At 39.2% G+C, this 20,750-nt stretch overlaps 1 protein-coding gene across 10 annotated transcripts in view; it reads left to right on the top strand.

The window, feature by feature from the left end:
- eya1 (EYA transcriptional coactivator and phosphatase 1) overlaps positions 1 to 20,750 on the top strand; it is a 56,179-nt gene that overhangs the window by 12,111 nt on the left and 23,318 nt on the right. Inside the window, exons 1-9 of one of the 10 annotated variants that reach the window (XM_028432926.1) lie at positions 6,776 to 7,195; positions 12,343 to 12,407; positions 12,477 to 12,620; positions 14,150 to 14,277; positions 14,805 to 14,870; positions 16,053 to 16,130; positions 17,921 to 17,987; positions 18,383 to 18,528; positions 19,354 to 19,491. In XM_028432926.1, coding sequence (XP_028288727.1) covers positions 14,154 to 14,277; positions 14,805 to 14,870; positions 16,053 to 16,130; positions 17,921 to 17,987; positions 18,383 to 18,528; positions 19,354 to 19,491 — 619 coding nt within the window. In that variant the 5' untranslated portion in view covers positions 6,776 to 7,195; positions 12,343 to 12,407; positions 12,477 to 12,620; positions 14,150 to 14,153. Of the gene's footprint in view, positions 1 to 6,775; positions 7,196 to 12,342; positions 12,408 to 12,476; positions 12,621 to 14,149; positions 14,278 to 14,804; positions 14,871 to 16,052; positions 16,131 to 17,920; positions 17,988 to 18,382; positions 18,529 to 19,353; positions 19,492 to 20,750 lie in introns of those variants that run through there. The other 9 variants (XM_028432924.1, XM_028432934.1, XM_028432927.1 and 6 more) reach the window with 9 other exon arrangements.

Here is a 20,750-nt window from a genome sequence, read left to right as displayed (position 1 = left end):
CAAAGGTGTCACATACGGAGTTCAAGAAATGATCTCCCTAAAGGCAATTGGCAGCTGTAACAAGCTTCATTCAACAGTCCAAATCTGATTCTTTCTTTAGACTTAGCAGAGTATATTTTATATATAGCATTCCTCCCACTTTAAATGATCATTGAAGGAGTCTTTAAATATACATCTGCTATATTGTGTTTAAATGCAGCTTGTATGATACAGTCTTCCATGTTAGGACAAGCTTACAGGCTGCACTCGAGAAGAAATTTCCATTAATATAAACTCTGCTGGGGCTGCTTTTGTTTTTTTTCTAGTTTGCCTCAAACCTGCCTATATAGCAGAGTAGAGTAAAAGTTGACAAATACTGTACTCCAGTAGAGAAAACTGTAAAAAGTGACATTGTTTTTCCTTAAATCTGGATAAATGAGATTGAATATATTTTCACAAAGCACAAAAGGAGAGTGTTCTGTAGAGCGCCTTGCAAATTCCATTTCCTCATAGGGGAAGTCACCTTTTAGCCGGGCCACTGCTGCTCCAAACACAGCGAGAGGAAACAAACATGGCATATCATTGAGTTCTGTTGCTGTCTTTCATAATGTATGTAGAAAATAAACTGCTTTAGAAAGTCTGATATCTCAAGTCTCAGTGGTCTAAAATTCAAATTAGTAAAAAAATGTTTTTAATAACTTTCAATTCTTAGCTCTCGTCTCATTCAGATGACGCAGTCCTTGTTTTTTCATATGTAAAGTAACTTGGATAGCTCTTCTGTTAATTGGATATTGATACTGCAGCAGTAGTGCTCTAGGAAAAACAATAAATAAAAAGCTGTCTCCGTTACTTTTGATGTTTGCAGCAACAAGTGCCAGACACACTCACAGAAGTCACTAAGAAGTATTTCATGGAAAGGTATTAGCGCTTCACTTTCATTATCCTAAACTACAATTATCCTTTTGGTTATTTTAGAACTTCATGTCATTTCCAAGTTTGATTCTTGCATGATTGGAATTAACTTCAAGTTTAGCAAGCTCCCATTTGTTCACACTGTGTTTAAGGTTGTGAAAATGTGCAGCTCAGCATGTTACCCTCTGTTGCATAAAATAAGTAAGTGATGCCTTCATCCAAGCTGCAGCTTTTTTTTAAGTGTACATGCATACGGAGGCAGGGGAGACAGATAAGCCCAGCTGTTAAGCCTGTCCAGGAGTTAAAAATTACTGAAAGCTGGTGTCCAGTGGCAGTGCCCATCTATCACTGTGAATGCCTGAGCTGCGTTCACTTGCACTTCCTTCTTAAAGAACAAATGTGGATAGTATCCATTGAACACAATCTATTTTTCCTGTTGCTGGTCTTTTTTTATATAGGCTTAATATTTGATTGATAGTGACCAAAGGCTTAAATGTCCATGTGTGTGCTTTTGTATCTTTCTTTGTAAAACAACATAGCTTAAATGTAGATTCATATTCTGTCATTGAGACAAACCACGAGCTTGCACAGTACTGCCTCTTTCGTAACTGTATTTAGTTGTTAAGCAGAATGGCACAGACCCAATCTAAGTGTCTTTCATCTGGCCAATTCAAACAGACGTTTGACCCCAGACATTTGCCTAATGTGTTTTTGTTATGTGGACTGCTGGCTTCACAAATGTCGCAGTGGCTGGACAAGTGGGGGTTTGGCAAGTAAGTCGGGGAGGGAGACAGGGAGTCAGCCTGGGGGTGGGGGGGTTGCAACAGCAAGGCAACAGCTATGTCTATAACCTCTTCATTTTGCGCTCTAACCAGTTGGGAGTTTTTGGGGTGGTGATGACCAGCCCCCACTCCCACGTCCTTGGGGCCAGACCCACTGCTGCAAGCCTGCTGATCAGTGGCATGGCCCTCAGCGCTTTGCTGACCTGGGCAGCTGTGGAGAGGACGGGGAGTGCCACATTTCTGGCCGCCTGGGTTGTTCAGAAGCCAGACCCAGACAGTTGGGGAAACCCTGACAAATGCTGCCATTAGAGGGGTGCTGAAAATTTATTACCAAACATATTGGTATTTTAGAGAGCAGCTGATTTAGATTTAGTGTTGCTGCAGAGGCTCTATCTTTAAACCTGTAAAGAAGATTAGTACCAGAATAAGAGTTAGAGAAATGGTAAAGTCACACTATCCAATTACTTCCATGATTTCACCTGCTTAATATACAGTCACTGATATCTGCTGAACGTGTCAAGTTAGATCCTCAGAAGTTTACTCTGAAATCATTGCTAGCTTAGGTTACTGTTTTGTAAATCTAGTTATGTCTTTGCTTGGTTGCAGGGTTTCAAATTGTTAGCTATCCTAACAAAGAATGTTTTGAATTTTTATGTTTGACAACTTTCTGTTGTCTGTGGTGTGTTTTAATTTAGAGTAGCAGGTAGAGTACAAACTTCAAGGGAGTGAGAGCCATCCATTTAACTAGCTTTAACAAAAAGAGAAAAAAGTGGTGTACAAAATTTGCCTGTTCTCATAATTTAGCAGTTAATTCACTCGATATACAAACCTGGCATTTAATTTTAAATATTTAGCCAGACATCCTTATCTTTTTATAATACTACACCCCCAGTTTAACTTTATACCTTTTAGTAAGATTACGCTGAAGGCAGACGGCTCAAATCAGGCCTATTAACTGATTAAAAACTTTAAATAATCCTAACGCTGTATGTGCTTTTTCATTCGAACATTTATTGACACATAAGCCTTGCAGCATGTAGATCTATCAACGAACTGCAGACGACACATAATTAAACAAAGCCTTGTATTTGAATATTATGCCAGTTTAGAAATATCAGCAAATAATGTGGTTCCCCACTCAGATGTGTTATGACTTCTGAAGCCAAAACTATCATCCATAAATTTTGAAATTATTATTTTTTGCTCGCATATACTCATATGTGATATATTAGTCTTTCTTTACAATGACATGTAGATTACCAAAGTCCGATTCTTAGACATCTCAGCGTACATCTAACAAACCACACTAGAGTGACTTAAGAAAGCTGAATTTACTCTTACTAATTTCTTTATCTTAAAGTAGGATATAAATTGTATGTGTAATGCCCACGATGAGTCTTCCAGTCATAGAGAGGTCTCATTCTGAGTAATAGGTCTCTGAAGTGTGCTTGTTTAGCTTTTTTGGGGCCATTGGAGAGCAATAAAGTATCTGTCTGAGGATTTTCGAGGTCCTCGTAGACTTTCCCCAGGTGTTCTTCACTGGTCATAAAGTACACGTCTCGCACAGTATATTCATGGCCAAATGTGTCCATGGAGAGTTTTTAAACTACATACTCGTTAGCATGTGCTGTATCAACTACAAAATATATTTGTGGCTTTTGTAAACTCTCTGATGTCTCTGATAGAGCCTGCCTAAAGTGAAGTGCGTGTATTTTGCACTGTTCATTAGAGAAATGGTTATTTTATTTAATTCAAAGCATGTTTGTCCATGTTTTATTTGGAATCGAGATGGCTGTAACAATAAGGACACTCAGTTGATTTTAAAATGCTGACGTTCACTGAGGTTAACCATTTCCTTTGTTCCTTGCTTTCTGACGAGGAAAGCTCCAATATATTGTCATGTTGAGGTATGTTGTGTTTACTTTTATCACTGCTCCTTAGCAAGGCAGGCCCAACCTGATGTTTGTTTATAAAAAGAGTTCAGGCTTCACTCGGAACTTTCATTCACCACTTGAAAGCACTTGACTTGCTACTAATTTACCTTGAGGGACTTCAAAATTATCTGTCTACACTGTCAAAATCTTTCTTGTGGTGACAACTTATCATCATCAAAGATTTGCTTTAGAGTTTAATGAAAGCCTGGTAGATGGGAAAATGCTGTGTATACTTGAATACAGCCTGCAGAGAGATGTTTTTCAAGTCAAGGTAACTTGTCTGTGGTCCTAAAAATGGCACTGGTTGCTTTTTGTATTTTTCTTTGATTGTTGTCATTGTTGCTATGTGCACAACTTGTGTAAAGTTGTATTACAGGGTTCACATAAAACCATGTGCATTGTGGGTCAGAGGACAAATGGAATAGTATTAAAGATGATCTTGAATTTCCTTTTGCTTTACCAAGGACATTTCACTCTGTGTTGATTAGTGATTTTGAACAGGCAACTGTGCGCATTGAGTACTCATATATATTTAGTGCCTAGCACATACGAAGCTGTTTGACAAATTGCCATCCAGCAAATCTAATGTCCCACTTGGGTCAGGGGCAAGGTTTGTAGTGGGAGGTGTGTGTAGTTAAGAGTTTTTTGTTTTTTCTCCTTATTCAGTAGGTGAGCATTTTACCCAGTAATGCCTGTATAAATATATAAAACTGTTATTTTATCCAAAGTTATCCCAAGTTCAGATTTCTCCTCCTTGAGGGACATTTTGAATTCAATGCTTTGCTGAGACATATGTCAAAAAAGGAACTTGATCCCCCCCCCCAAAGTGTGACATTGTATAAACACTGTAGTAGCTCTACCCAAATAAGTTTGCAGCATATGCATATGAAAATTTTGCAACTGTGTCACCAGGGTGTTAGCATTTTGTTTCATCCGTACCATTTGATCCCTTGTCACATTGTTCCTGCTCCTTTCACACTGTTTACATATTCTTTGTCAAGATACGTGAACTCACTTTTCCATAAGGCTCCGCTTTGTGAAACAACAGATGAAAAACTCAACAAATGTGCTAGTATTCCAGTTAGATTTACATTAACTCTCAATTCCTTATCTCAAAAACTGAATCAGCCATTTGGAACTGAGTCTATTTCCATGTGTGTGAGAAGATGAGTGGATAACCTATTGGCAGCGGAGGACAGTGCAGATCTCTCTTCACTCTAAATTGCAGGCAGGCATCTCTGCAACCCCACATGATGACCATTGAGTCCCATCAAGATAATCCTTAATAAAGAACGGCTTCACAGTTAATCTTAGCTCACTTCTCAAATTTCTTACTTGATACAGTTTTTGGCAAGTGGTGTTTTAGCGCTGATGTCAGTTGAAAAGTATCAGTGCATCTTTTGTTAAGCTTCCATTTGGCAGCTATTGAGGGCTCTTAAGTTTTTATAGGTGCATAGAAGATTATTTTATTGCCCTAATTTACGCATCTATTGAGTTATTGTGTATATCTTAAGGCCGGTGAAACTAGAATAGTTAAATAGCTTCATTCTTAAACTCAACATTTTGACATTTTTAAATCCAAATTGTCAGCTTCCTTTTATGTAGAATTGTTTGCAGTCTTTGATTCAGTACTGTGGAACATAAAAATATTAATGACTAGTCATCCCCAGTAAAACTGCTAGGTTGATTGGAGCTTTGATTCAAAACATACCTTACAGCATCGCATGCAGGAGTGTTTGAGGAAAATCTGAGTTTAGTCGTCGAGACGTAAACAACTCAGGATAATTATACTGTGCAATTTGAAAATAACTCACTTGCAAAATTACATCTCAATCTAATTTTATACAGCTGCTTATTGGAACTGAGAGCCACTGAATAAATGCAGTAACTTAATTGGCATGTGTATCCCTCTTGCTATTAGAAATAGTTACATGAGAGTCCCCAAGCATCTATTAGTCAATAGAGTTATCAAGAATCTGTTCAATGTGCAATATATTTCATGCTCTCTGATATTGTAATGTGATCCTGTGGATTTACCTGTGGGCAGTTGGTTTGGAAAAGGAGGCAGCGCTTGCATTTCAAGCACGTCCACATTATTACTGCAGTGTGTTTAAATCAGGAGTAGTGGAGCAGGGATCTATTTCTGTCAGCTCCGTGTTGACTGCTGCTGCACACAGGCTGGTTGGGCTTGACCTACTGTCAGTATGGGCTATAAACTCCACAGTTGATTAAGTACAAAATAATGTCATTTTTAAAATGTACAATAATATAAATAAGGATTGAATGATTGGTTTTATTTTTACTTTGTATTATCCAACAGAACATACAAATAGCACTCATAGCTCGAACCACAAACACAGCACACCATTCTTCTAGCTACGGGTGTTCTTTTTCTCTCACCACCGGAGTAAATGTATGATTTCCTCTTTCTTGGAAATCATTTGTCTGTATTACAGTTGGCATTTCACCAACAGCTTTATCATGTGGAAGTTAAACAAATTTTAAACGGTTCATTGATATCTCAACTAATTTTTTTTTACCTGATATTCTTAGAAGAAATGTCATGAAGCAAAATTTGTATAAGCCTCATCACCAGCTTGAATAAATCACCAGTTTGAGCTCATCAGTAGCAGCATGGCCTTGTGTAGCAGCTTTGCGCAGTTGAAATAATAACCTGGAGCAGACAGAAGGCAGTCATTACCTTGCACACAGACGCTGTGTGTATGTGTTGACGGAGGACTTCCACTAGAGTGCTGTGGAGACGGACAGAGCCGAGCCTCTTTGCCTCTGTTAAATTTCTGGTTCCCCATCACCTAAGCTAATGACCTAACCCCCCCTGTTTACCCTCTGAAGACCCAGAAAGAAATCCAACAATGACCCAGTGCTTACAAGAGAAAGCAGAAAATGTGGTTTGTGGTGGAAAAAAAAGCATAACAAAAACAAAAGAGGAAGAAGAAAAGTGCGAGCCCTCGGGGTGTGTGAGCAGAGCCTAGTGTTCCAGTGGACAGGCAGGCCAGTGGAGAGAACTGCCATTTCATTGTCTTAGTCTCCACTGATACAATCTAGTGAGGACTATTGCTTAAAGCTGTGAGTGAATGACATATGGGGGAGCTGGTGTGAGGCGCAACTCCCCCGTGCCTCCTCCAGACCCAAAGCCTTCCTGTGAGAGCACCGAGTAACTTTTCTGCTCTTTCAAACAGCAGCAGCCTCCCTCTCTCTCCCTCATTCACTGCCTTTCTCCCTCCCTCCCTCTCCCTCACTCTCTCACTCTCTCTCTTTTTTTCCCTCTTCCTCAGACACTCTCTAGTCACTGCCTGAAGCGTAATCGGACAACTCTCTTTCTCAATAGGACTGAGTCTCCTGAGATACCGCGCGGGGCTCCATGGGTTCCAACACGTAAAATGAAAAAGAAAAAAGTAGTCTTGTAGTTTACATTTGTCCCGCTACAGATTCTACAAACACTTTAGAAGTGTTTCAGAAAGTTTGCTGTCCGTTCTGCTGGACTGAACGATCCTTCTAAAGAAGATTTTTTTTTCTAAAAACGAAGCTATAAGAAGGGATAAACACAGGGATTCTGCCATAATTGTAGTGAGTATGACTCTAATTTCTATGTGATGTTTTACATGTTAGTTTACTAACTCTGTTGTCTTGACTTTTATTATTTTTGAGTGTTACAGTGTGTGTTAAATTGTCTTTTATTTAGTATTTTTGCATCAGCATTTAATTCAGCACAATATATTCAGTAAATGTAAACAGAGGGGTAGGATGATCCAAGGAATTTATAGCATAATCTTGTCATTAATGGTAAGGATTTAAATCAACACCTATTGCTTCTCTTATGAATTAAAAACACTGTCAGACTATTTAAGAAATTGTAATATCATCTCGAAAGGAAGGCAATCATTTTTTATGTGACAACTACCACTGTCTATCGATAGATTCACAGCTATAATAGACAAAGTTGCTCTCAATGAGTGTTTACTTATAATATACCTGTAAGTAAAGTGCAGCACGTATTCTGATAAAGAACCCCTAACCCAAAATCTAAAACTTTTATTTGAATTTCAATTTAGAACCATGCATCTGATAATTACTAAAAGTTCTACTCTCTTTTTAGTTTTTATTATATAAATTTAAATACATTTCTGGTAAGATTTTTTACACAAATCTGTAATAGACATGCAAAAAATATATATTAATTAAACCAAAAATTACAATTTAAAATAGAATAAATAAAAAATATCTACTTGCAATTAATTTAAACTTTATTATTACTCAAAATTAATGACAATATAAAAAAAATTACCTTTGATATATGTGGTCCTTTTTTGCTGGGCCCATATTATATTTATGATCAGACAAGGCAAACCTGGTGAACTCTGCAATAGTGCCTTTTCTAGTGTTAGAACAAACACAACTAACACAGTTGAAGCAGCTGACATCTAATGCCATCTGCTGAGGCCAGGAATGCTGCAACGAGACCTGAGCGTCTGACCAAGACAACAGGCCTCGACTCCCGGCCGAGCTGCGTCTGCGCTCGCCAGTGTTTCACGTGTAGTGAAGATGACTCACACACAGTGATCACTAGCTTCTCTAATTGAAGGATGTTCGGCTTTAATGTTATATGATCACAGGCTTACATTACCAATCCAGGAATTATTGTGTCGTGTGTTTGGGGCATTTCATGTTTTTGAAATTGTCCTTTTTCCTCTTTCCTTCTTCATCTTATAATGTCTGTCCCTTTCAAACGCCTGCCTTGTGTGGTGTTTAGAAAGGTGTGTGTTGATGAAAGAGAGGAAATAGAGTAGTTAGGAGAAGCTAGTGCTTTAGTGGCCTCTGCTTCATGTAGACAAACATGACAGTGTGTGTGACCGCCTGCTGCAGCCATTCACACACACACAATAACCTTATTTATCCAATTAACAGATAATGAGCAGGCTGATTTGGGGCTGTTTACACTGTGTATTTGCTTTACACAGGGAGAGATCAGGGTCTCTCTGCTTCACTGCAATGCTCCATGCATGTGTAGCAGCAGTGTGTTCAAGCAGGAGTGGTCGGTGGTGACGGTGGCATTGTTTGCCCAAGGACTGATGCCTTCCGTTTAGATGTGTCTAGCCAGCCAAGCCCTTGGCCTGGAGATTGAAAATGCTGAAAGACACACAGGGCTAATTGATTCAGGCTCATTCAGCTATTAGTGAGGAAGATGGAGAGGTGGAGAGCAATCACAAGAAAAGGAAGAAGGGGACCTCCTATTAAGTAGCTCATACTGTGCAATTAGTGGGCAGGCGTTGTTTACTAAATACTGTGGGGTGTTTTGTTAACACACAACTGTTTGGATCAGAAATATGTGGTTGAAAAAGCAGGAAATGAGCTTTCTAGGCTTTTACTGAGTATTGTCTTTGCAGGTCCTCAGTCTTAACACCTCTTTGTGTTTGTTTGTAAATGACAATATGTTTACACCGTGAACAATAATAAGGAAGCTTCTCAGTTGTGAGTTCAAACAGAAAATTATTTCATAATTTTTCAATGCAATACACTGACCTTTAACGTTTAATTCAGGTTGAACATGCCAATGTCTGTCATATAATTAGATTTTTTTATTTTTTTTAAATCTTTTTGATAAAACAAAAAAAACGATACTTTTAACGTGTGCAGTATTTGGTAATTTGGTATAAATGCAACTTTTACATTTAGTTTTCTTCCTCGAAATATGCATAGAATAAATGTTTGATATAGCAGATTACCCTCTCAGATTAGAGTGGATTAAAATAACAAGTCATAAGCATTTAAGTGATCTAATCATTATGACTTGCCCCAGAACTTTCTTTCATCTTCATCTTGTAAAGCTTCTTTCGTTCGGCTGTGGTCACGGTGGTAGGCAGGTTGTGATAAAATGTCCACCTTAAATCTTGTTTGATGGCTGCTCCAAGGCAAAGTGGCCTTCTGGAAATAATTTTGAAGGTTGAAGAGCACAGTATTAACAGATTTAATGTAGCCCTTGAGTGAATTGCTGGAGCACAATGTCAGATTGAACCAAATGAGAGAGACAAATTGCACATCAACAAACAGCACATCTGTAAATAATTGTGCTTTTAATCACAGACAAGTGCAAAATTTTCAATTGTTGTGCAGCACCACAGGTTTTCTTAATTTGTTGCCGTAATTCTCATCTGTATACTGTGCTAAAATGTGTTGAATATACCACCATAGTATATCTGTACAAATACATCCAATTTGAAAAATAAAAAATATTGTTTTCTATTTAAAGTGATTATGTTTAGATGAAGATACATTTAAATGTGTATTTGTTTTATAAATTAAAAAAAAAAACATTTATTAGGGAAGCAGTTGTAAAATTCTTCTTTAAAGTGCAGGTCTTTCAGTGTTGTGTTTGTTGGCAGCTGTCATTTTTCTGGTCATGTATAGAGACACAAGTGAAGTGTAGCATTTTGTAAACTGTGCCTAATTCCACTCACATCTGTGTCCAATTGTTGTCTGCATCTACATTCTTTGCGAGTGGATTTATTTTTCCTGGGCCACCATGTGGATTCAGCTGACCAGCTTAAGTGGGGATTAGTTGTTTTAAAGTTAGATTTTGATTAAAGCATTGTTTTTGAAAAAAAAAAAAAAAGTGTAACACACAACACAGTTTATGTGAAAGTCAGGGGCCTATGGGCTGTAAAAAATAATATAAAGTTGATACAAAAATGCTCTTTTTATTCTTCTGCATATTTTTTTATTCGTGCATTCATGCACTGCTTATCACGTAAAAACTTTTCAACTCTCACTTGTATAGTTGTAAATATATTGCAAAGGAGGAGAAACAATTTACCCTGCATTTTGAGATGGTGAATGTTAAAGGCTTGGCTGTATTCACCTTGGGAAACGCAGGTCTTGAAATAAGTAAAGCGAAGCAAAAAGGCTGCAACTATGAATGAAGCATGTTGTGGCAGTTCTTTTTTTTCTTTCTCTTGATGACACATCTAGCGCTTCATCTAGCTGGGCTTTGTTCTTGTTAGCTTCAAACACCTGGCAGTTCAGGTTGAAGTAAGACGCACATCAAAGATGCTGAATGCAGCCCTTCTTTTTTTAAACAATAAATATTTAGCGGTGGAGAAGAAAGGGTTGTTTTTGCTTTTAAATCCCTGCCCCCCCTTCCTTCTCCTCTCTCGACCTCCTCTCTCTTTTCACCTGGCTGGTTTCACCTGCTGGCAAGGGCTAAGACAGGAGCATGGTAATGGCTTTATTGGCCTGCACTGTTAAATAGAGAAGCCAGCCACACACACACACACACACCATACCACATCAACCCACCACAACACTCTCTCTCCACAACATACCACCAACTCTGTGATCGTTGTTAATGTGCTGTGGCAAAATGTGCTTCTCTTCCGTCTTCATGGCTTTTACTTATGTGGACTTTATTTATATTATACCTTTTTACATCCCCCTCTGCATACTTCAGTATTAGTAAATGCTGTTGTCCATGGTTTTCAAGTATGAATGAAATGTAATGGTTATTTCTGCTAAGATCGCCTATAGGCAGTGGGAGAGAAGGCATATTGTAAAGCTGGAATGGTATTCATGAAGTCTTTGCCTTGGTGTGAAGAGCAAAGCCTGTTGGAAAAAAAAAAGAAGAAAAAAAACTTAAGACCATGGAGCTCAGGTTACGTTGGCTCATGTAAACAGTCAGCCATTACAAAATCATGCCAGGATTTTTAAAAAAAGACTTTATAAGTCTTTTTCTTTTTTTTTTCTGACCAGATGAATACCTTTGACCTTCTTTGGACCCTGTATTCCCATGGTGGGCTGGAGTCAGGTCTAATATAGTGTTATAGCCATGCAAGTATATGACTCTGCTTGATGTTTGCAGAGACACAAGCAGAGCGGGAGTGGACAGCAAAATGTAACTGTCAGCTAAAGGAGAGTAATAGAGGCATTCGTAGCGTCATAGGAAACATATGTGGCTCCATATGCTCTCCATGTTCTTGTTTCCAGTCTCCTTCATTGTCTGAGATGCACCACTGATCTGGGGGCCTCTAAAGTGCCCTGTGTGTGCTAGTGTGCGTGAGTGTGTGTGTGTGTGTAAGCATTTGCACCACTCATCTGGGGGCCTCTGAAGTGCCCTGCACACATCCAGACATAGAGGCATGAGTTATATGTTTTGTGTGCTAAAGAAAAAGACATAAGCCTTTGTGTTGCTACAGAGAAAGACAGGATTTATATTAAAGTTTGTGACAATGCATCCTTCTTTTTCTGCATTTTTCTCCATTGTTAGTAGACTGTGATGTTGGAAAATTGGGCCCCAGGCTGGGCAGGCCTGCGGGAAGCAGCCCTGATGGTCATTAGGACTTGTCAGTATCCCTGGAGGAGGAGTGCTGATAAAATTCAGATAGTGTCAATTGCAGATGAAAGATCTGCTGAAGATGCTAGGGGTGTCACGCTTGACTTGCCTCTGCTCAACAAGTCCCATCTTCCTTCCAGCAGCAGACTACCTCAAGCAAAAAAGTAGGCTGGCTCTCCCACCCTTTGCTGCCCCTCAGCCCCTTTGCTCCCCAACCCGTCACCCCACTCCTACCTTAACCCCCACCCACCCCCAGCACCCCCACCCCTTCCTGCTTACCTTGGCTAAGCCGCTTTGCATGTTGATTGGGGGAGGGCTAATCCAGTTTGCAGCTGTCGTAGACCAATGATGAATCACCTTTCCGTCATTTGGCCATGCTCCCCTTGCTCAGGGAGGAGGGAGGACCTGAAGGAGGAAACAACAGTGGAGCAGGGCTGCGGCTCAGAGAGAGACAATGTGAGCCTCTGTTCCCCAGCTAGCCTTCTCTTCCCATTCTGCTCCAGTATAACAATAATGTTTTCTCAGACAAGCCTTTTTGTGTCATGGATGGCTCCGGACTGTGACATCGAGCTGCAATAACAAGGAGTGACATTGTTTCTGCTGGGGCAGGTGGAGGCAGGATAAGAAAGGGAGTGTGGTTTGAGAGGACTCAGAGTCATCTAGGTCCAGGTAAGAGCACAGTACTGCCAGTGTCAGACTATCAGAAACATGGAGCTCTCTGTGTGGCAGGGATTGCAGAGACTTTGCTAAACTACTGGCAACATTTCCTAACTTATTGTGTTGTCTGATTGGATGGAAAAAGTGAAGGGTATTTATTCATCAGATAATGACAGAAAAGGTGTGCAGCGAAGGAGAAAAGAGTGCTAAGTAGTGTGTACAAGAAATAGAAATTGTTTAGCCTGGATCATTCTCAAGTGCTGCATGCCTTGAGCTGGGTGCGATATTTTTAGGGCAGGAGTAAATTAATATACCTTTGGGAAAAAGACAATACAGCTTCCGTTACTAGAGCACGTGTGAAGAAGATTGACTTTTGTATTATACTGTTTTTTGTTTTCATTTTCACAATTTTCTTACAACTAGCACATTAATGTTTTTGGTGTGCGATATAATGCGGAAAAATATATATTGGATTAATTTAGCTAAACCACAACAGTTTGCCAAGTTATTCAGCAAAGTATCATAATATCATAACATTGTACTATCTACTTAAATTCAGTGAATACATATCATAATTTCATCTGTGTATCTCATAATTCTTTTTTTCAGTGGCATCTGATATCACTCAGACTTCTCAGAGTTACTTGAGCATTTATCTTTGTGGCCTTGCATAAAGGCCAATGTTTATCGATAGCAGAGATATCCTTAGAATTTAATTCAAAATGGCAGTATAATGTACAAAACATTTTATCCTAATTTGATTAACTCACTGTTGCAGTGGGAACAGTGGCAGAGAAAGGCAGACAAATGGGGTATAGAGCTTGTGGCCGTACTTTTCAAATCACTCATGCCTTCTTTTGACTCCATTGTCTATACTCAATCAAATCCTTTGAGCACACAAATGAGAAGATAGAATAATGTTTTCAGTGGCGTGGTCTTTTGTGTAAACACAGAAACAATTAAGGAGCTTGCCAGAGCAAACACATGCCTCATGAGCTTCTCATCTGCCCATCACTGAGGCGTAGGCTCTTATAATCAAGCAGTGCAGCACTTTTAACAGGCACATTAACCATTGCCTCAAACCAGCAAACATCTGTTAACAGTCTTCATTACCACACAAAATGATATATACACTTAAGGCCATTTTTGTTTCAAGAAGCAGCAGACTAAATTGACAGTAAACATTTTGTATTCACATCATGGAAACGTGACATGCAGTGAGATGGCTGTAATAAGAGAAATCTGTCTTGTCAGAATGTTTACTGTTTATTTTATAACTGTTTTGTGAGTCGTATTTTGATACATCATTTTTGTGCATTCTTTTTTTCTATTACTCAAAACATATTTATTTTAATATTATTATATTTTTAATGTTGGATTTTGCAGTGTCTTCACCATTTCACTGCTATTCTGGACTATGCACGCACATTGTGTACAGACTAGTGTATATAAGAGCTCTGTGCCTTCCCTGAAACCAGAGTGATGTGTAATTTGATTTGGTGTGTGCATGTGTGTGTGTGTGTGTGTGTGTGTCTCGTCAGGTCTATGGAAATGCAGGATCTAGCCAGTCCTCACAGCCGAGTAAGTGGAAGCAGCGAATCTCCTAATGGTCCTAACCTCGACAACTCGCACATCAGTAACAATTCCATGACACCCAATGGCACTGAAGGTATGTGTGCAGTGCTATAAAGTTTAGGTCTTTGTTAGGTATTATGTTTTAACTTTGAACTTAAGGTGAATTCTCAGTACATTTTTGACGTAATAAAATAGGATAGTAGTGAAAATTAGTGAAAATCAGTGGTGCAATTATAATTATTTGCAGCTTGCAGACAATTTGCTTCTATAGCATGAATGTTCCAGTGCCTGTAGTTGTTGTTTACCAGCCACTATTAGCTGTTTATTTAAGTAACCATGTAATTATTCAAAGCCCACAGCATGGAAATGATCAAGGTTTGCATGTGGGTTCTCCTGTACATAGTTATTTACTCAGGTGATTCACCTGTGCTTTAAATCTGAGCCTTTGTTTAGTGAAGCAGTCATGCCCATGTCACAAACCAGCAATTTATTAAAAAACGTCCCTTGTCACGTATTCTTCAGGTTAGTCTCAGGGCTACTTTTTTGTATATTCATGACGCAGCACCCGTAGTCACGATGCAAACTGTCATGTGTCCCTTTGCCATTCTTTCTTTCCCATAGGTGATAACATCACAATGCTTACCACTGCAGACTGGTTGTTAGGTTCTAACTCACAGTCCGCTGCAGGTTTGTCTACTTTTAGTGACATGATGAAAGGACAATACTTGGTGTTTTCCTTGACTCAGCTGAAAGCACTCTTTGTCGCTGAACAATTATAAACAAATTTGTATTCTTGTAAATATCCCATAAACACACTGTTTATCAGCTGCTAAATTCTAAAACTGCCTCAACTATTGTGCCTTTCATTCAGAAAGTCTTTGGTATTATTGTAATTTTTGTGGTCTTCTGTTTCAAGCATGGTTTGACCCCGATTGGACTTGAGTTCATTGTTATTTATTGGTCAAATTGTGAACTTGCATTCTGAGCATTTTGTGTTTATTTGGATGTTCAATGCTGTTTACTGAATGTAGTCATTATTGTGTGCTCTGTGACCTGAGTGTGTGCTAGTATATGCATGCACCATATTTCTATCGGCGTGTTTGTTCAAAAGAATTTCCCCCATATCAACATGTGTTTCTGCATCGAGCGAGCACAGGGGAAACATGTAAAACATGACAGCAAACGGCTTCTTCAGCCATGAGGGATTGCACTGAGCATGGCTCCCTTTGCCCACATTGTCGATTTGTTTTGCCAAAAAAAAAAAAAGAAAGAAAAAAAAATCCCTCTGCCCGCCTGAAGTGAAATGGATTGATTTCAAAGATTCCTGAGCTGACAGATAGCTGTGAAATTGTCTTTGCAAATCTATTTCTGAGCTGTTAAATGGAGTCAAGGTCAAACAGCGTTCGCTACACTCTTAAAAAGATTTTATACACCATATATTTCCTTGACATTTCAATTTTACTTCTGTGTCCCTGTCAAGCTCTTTTTTATCACTGACTTTAACACGTGTCCACAGGAAATATTTTATACCTACTGTACTGATAAGCTAGTAGTTTATAAATTTATTAAAATTGTAATTTAGTATTTTTTGGTATGTAGTGGTGGTAGAGGGTCTTTGAAACTAAGGTTAAAATACATTAAGAAATAACAATAGGGATAAACCTAAGAATCTAAGATAAGATAAATCCTGTCAAAAAGAATTAAAGATGTAGAATTAAACATTTTTGTTATCAATTAAAAATATATGCATATATTTTGTGAAATCTGAGAGGCATAGTTTGGTTAGACACCTAGTTAGTCTGATCTTTTTTTATTTCTATTTATACTTGCCATTGACTTTTAGTGACAGTGTTGTTTCTCTGTTTGCAGTTAAAACAGAGCCAATGAGCAGCAGCGAAATCGCCACCTCAGTAGCAGACAATTCTCTAGACAGCTTCTCAGGATCAGGTAAGAGAGGAAGACTGTTATGTGTGTGTGTGTGTGTGTGTGTGTGTGTGTGTGTGCGTGCGTGCGTGCGTGCGTTCGTGTGTCTAGCTGCTTTTGTTTCACACATACACACAGCTGCAGAACTGACTAGATGATAAGATGAGCCTAGAGATGGGTGACTGATAAGCCAGGGCCCAGGAAGTCGTTGCAGCTAAATGACCAATATAATGTGTGTGTCTGCGTCCAAGCAGTGTGATAAAGAACAAGAGACTCTACTATAACGTTGTCAGCATATTTATATGCTGTGCTTGCTTACACGTGTGTGTGTGTCTGTGTGTCTGCTCACTCTGCTGGTTCCCATGTCAGTGAGGACTGAGTTATGACCTGTAATGCACTGAGCCTGTCTGTCCAGTGGAGTGACACGACGTCCCAGTGGCCCTCGCTCTCCACGGGCTGTTACCCTATCGCCCTGTCAGAGCCAGGGTTTTCACACCTTCCTTTCAGCAAGGAAACATAACACAGACACACACACACACACATAAACACTTTGCTAAATAAAACCAAGGCCACGGAGTATAATGAGTATTGTAGGAATTGTAACAGAAATTACTACTAATGTGATAATATTTTTACTTATTTCCTTTTTCAACCCTCAGTGGTATCTATATCCCTTTTGTTACACTTTCTATAAACATGTATTAATAGGTCCACATCCAACTGTGCAGGGTATTAACTTGCTGCTAATTTTCCTGTATTTCCCTAACTATTTAACTTAGTACTTGATACTTACTGCTAGAAGCGCATAAATCACTGCATGACTTTTGTCTCTGACAATATTAATGAAATTTAGTAATCTTATACACCATGTCCTCCGTGGGGAAACCCAAAGCTCTGTTCAGAAGAGCAACTTTTGTCCAGTGGCAGGTGCTGCTGATGTGGGAAAAGTGTTCAATATTAATAACGTGTGTGAGGGGTTACGGCATACAGTTACATACAGTTAGCACTCCCCCGCAACCAAATCCCTTATTTTACATGTCATGACCAATTAGACAGATGTTTCAAAACTGTGCCGCTCTGCTGTAGTTAAATACTGAAGCTGAGATTGCTGCTAGTTTGAATTAGTGAACAAACCATGAATTTGGAAAAAAAAGGTTGTTATGTATTATCAAACCTTTTATTTACACCTGCCTCTATTTGCATATTTTAATGTTATTTCAAATTATTAATGCATGTTCTTCAAAATCTTTTAGATACAACCGTAAAGCATTTATTCATAATAGCAATTATTTAAATTTAAACACATTTCCTATAAATTTCAATCAGTTGGTAAATTGTGTCTTGTGGCTGAATCGAATCAGCTAAAAAGCACTGTGGACTCACACAGTTGTACTCTTAATGATGGGATGATTATGCAGTAGCACTCATTACTTGCAATCAGTGATGTCACTCCCAATGTGGTTGTGGCTTGAGAGGCCCCAGGCAACAGAAGCCACAGGCCCCGAGACTTGATTCAGACCATCATGTGTGTTTTCACCAGCGGTTGTCACAGCAGCACAGAAGTATCTCACAGATATGCTGGTCAGCAGAGGAACCTGATGTTCTTACCTGATTATTTTGCCTCATTATTGCTCCCCGGTCTTCAACTTCTACTTCAACTTTAAATAAGGTTACCAAAATAAATAAAGCAATGCAATGTAATTACTGTTTCCTTGGAATGCAGACTGTTGGCAAAAGATAATATTTACCTTATTTCTTAATGTTTAAATATGGTTAAATATGTGCTTGCTTCTTTTCTTTTTAACTCTCCTCAGCTATTGGAACCAGTGGCTTTAGCCCAAGACAAACTCACCAGTTCTCTCCGCAGATTTACCCTTCCAAGTAAGGTTTCTTTTATTTTTCTATAAAAAATAAGCAGCATCCAACTTCATTTGGATCTTTAATTAGATCCTTCTGCTAGATCGGGGTTTTCTGACTGGCTTTGTTTGCCTGGATGTCTGCTGCTTGCGCACTCAGAAATCTGTTGTAATTATTATCTTGCAAAAATTTCCTTTGCCATTTATTGTTCTTTCTTTCTATGTATATGAGCTGTGCGATGCTATCTATCTTACAGCTTGGCTGAGTGTTTAGAATGAAGTAGCAAAATCACAAGGAATTTGTCAGCTAGCAAAGTTTGTGTTATAGTTTTTGGGGGTAAAATACGGCCCTCTCTCTTTCTCTTCCTCCCTTCCTTTCTCACTTTTTTGTTGTTTTTTTTTGTTTCATTTCTCAAATAGCAGAACATATCCACATATTCTTCCTACCCCTTCATCCCAAAATATGGCTGTGTATGGACAGACACAGTACACCACAGGAATGCAGCAGGCCGCAGCCTATGCTAGCTACCCCCAGCCTGGTCAGCCTTATGGTATCCCAGCTTATGGTAAGATTAGCACAAATCTTAACCTCCTTGCTAAATAGTTTTTGTTAATAATGTCAGTGTTGCATAATAATGAAAAATGTACAACTAAATGTTTTTTCTTCCTGAAGGTCAGGACCGAGACCTTGCTCATACCAAACCTTGTTCCCACAGCTCATCGAGTTGTGCAGGAGCAGCAGAGATGCTGAGTTGTTGTTTAGTGCCTGCATATTCTCCTCCAGTGCAATAAAAGAGAATTTGCTTGTGAAGCTGTTCAGATAGATCAGGAAGATTACGGATATAAATCTGAAAACAAAAACTGGTTTCCTCTGGCATTGCAAGAGACAGCACAGAGAACATGGCTCACTGTAGACTTTATTTGTCCAAAGTCTTTGGAGTGTTTTGACCCCAGAAGTCTCTCCAATATGTGGAGGAATTTACACTGTTTATTTGAATGGAGTTTTGCAACCTACCGTACCATAGAAACTACTTGTGACTCATTCAGCCAAGACATCAGTCAGTTTAGCTCACAAACATAGGCATAGTATTTAATTGCTTGTGCATCTTTTCACATATGACCTATGTTAGATGACAGTAATAGTTTTTAGTATCATAAAATCAAACAATCATAACCAAAGTGTGCCTTTTGGTTTTCAGCCAACCTCCTTTGCAGTGTGATAGAACGTGATAGTGAAAATCAGTTATCAGATAATCACTGCTCATCCTTTGTGATTAGTGAGTTATACTAACAGACAGAGGCGGTGTCCCTTTGCTGTGTCCAGTGTAATTTAAGCCTGTGTTGACTGTTGTCTGTTCATCAAACCGATCTGGTGTCACTAACTGATTTAGGTCCATTGTGGGCAGGCATAAAGACGGAGGGCGGGCTGAGCCAGTCCCAATCCCCGGGACAGACGGGCTTCCTAAGCTACAGCTCTGGCTTCACCACACCACAGACAGGACAGGCCCCCTACAGTTACCAGATGCAGGGTGAGGACATTCTTCTTTTTGTGTGGCGGCATGATGTGACAATGGAGCAATGATATGCAATCATTCTCTCTTAACATGATGATATGGTTACAAAACTCTGAATCAGAGTAATATTCACCAGTCCCAAAAAAAAACGGTTGCAATGTTCTTTCTTTTTTCTGAGCTTTTTTTTTCTTTGGCACACCTCTTTGTTTATCTATTTCAGCTCTTTGTCACAGCAGTCATGTCCTGCTTAGCCTATCCAAATAAGGTTTCTTGTACTGTATTTAAAAAAAGATCAGAGAAATAGGTCTCTGTTCTTGATTTAATAGCATGCACAGTCAGTCTGATTCACAACACGGCCCTCGCCCTCACCCCAGACGATGGATGCATCCCGGCGGTGTTATGTGCAGCCACAACGGCTGCCTCCTTCTCCTCTCCTCTTAAAAGAATCAACACAGATGGAAAAATGGCAGGCACTTAGGAGGCACCAGCTATGTCGCTCCCCAGCCTTTGTTTTTCTCTCCCTGTGATCATATTTGTATTTGTTTAAGAGCTGAGACCATAGAGATTTATGACCTTGAAAGCGATAAAACTGAGTTGTTGCACCCTGCACTCCCCCTTTTTTGTTGTCTCTGGCCAGTCAGTTTAAATTAACATCGGGCCTCGTGCCTAATGTTTCTATTTCTTTCTCTTATTTAGTTCAACAAGCTTCTGTCCTACCTGCCCTAGTCATGCACATTTAGCTTGCAGCTAGCACAGTCTTTGTGTTCTCTCCTATAATATCTAATGTGTGACAGTTGAAATATCTCCACATGTTGCTGAAAAGCCTCCAGAGCATTTCACAATAAATAACGCCAGCTTAGCAGATGTGGCTCGGGGAAGCCTCTTTTCCACGCCTCTTAACCAAATACAGTTGGCCAGTCAGAGTTTTGCAGTACGTATTCGAGCACCTAAAATAGGGAAAGCCAGAAAGAGAGAAAGAAAGGCAACAAGAGCCAAAGCATGTGTGGCCAAATACACAAGCTGTTATAATACTGCCTTTAGTGGTTTCACTCACAATGACAGTATTATGCGTCCATTCATCTTTTAAGTATAACACTCAAATTCTGTCATTCTTTGCACTGTGTCTATTCTATCTGTGTCTCATCCTCACTTTCTCCTGCTGTCTTTGCTTATCAAATGCCTCTGTTAGCGTTAAGTGCGTTAGTAATTGACAGCCATGTTAGATGACAGATTGACCACTATTCTGGCTCTGGGTTCTCTAACTGTGGCTCTGG

The sequence above is a fragment of the Parambassis ranga genome, chromosome 20, assembly GCF_900634625.1.
Source record: "Parambassis ranga chromosome 20, fParRan2.1, whole genome shotgun sequence".
In the NCBI taxonomy this organism is placed as follows: domain Eukaryota; kingdom Metazoa; phylum Chordata; class Actinopteri; family Ambassidae; genus Parambassis; species Parambassis ranga.
This window is presented reverse-complemented; position numbering and strand designations above follow the sequence as displayed.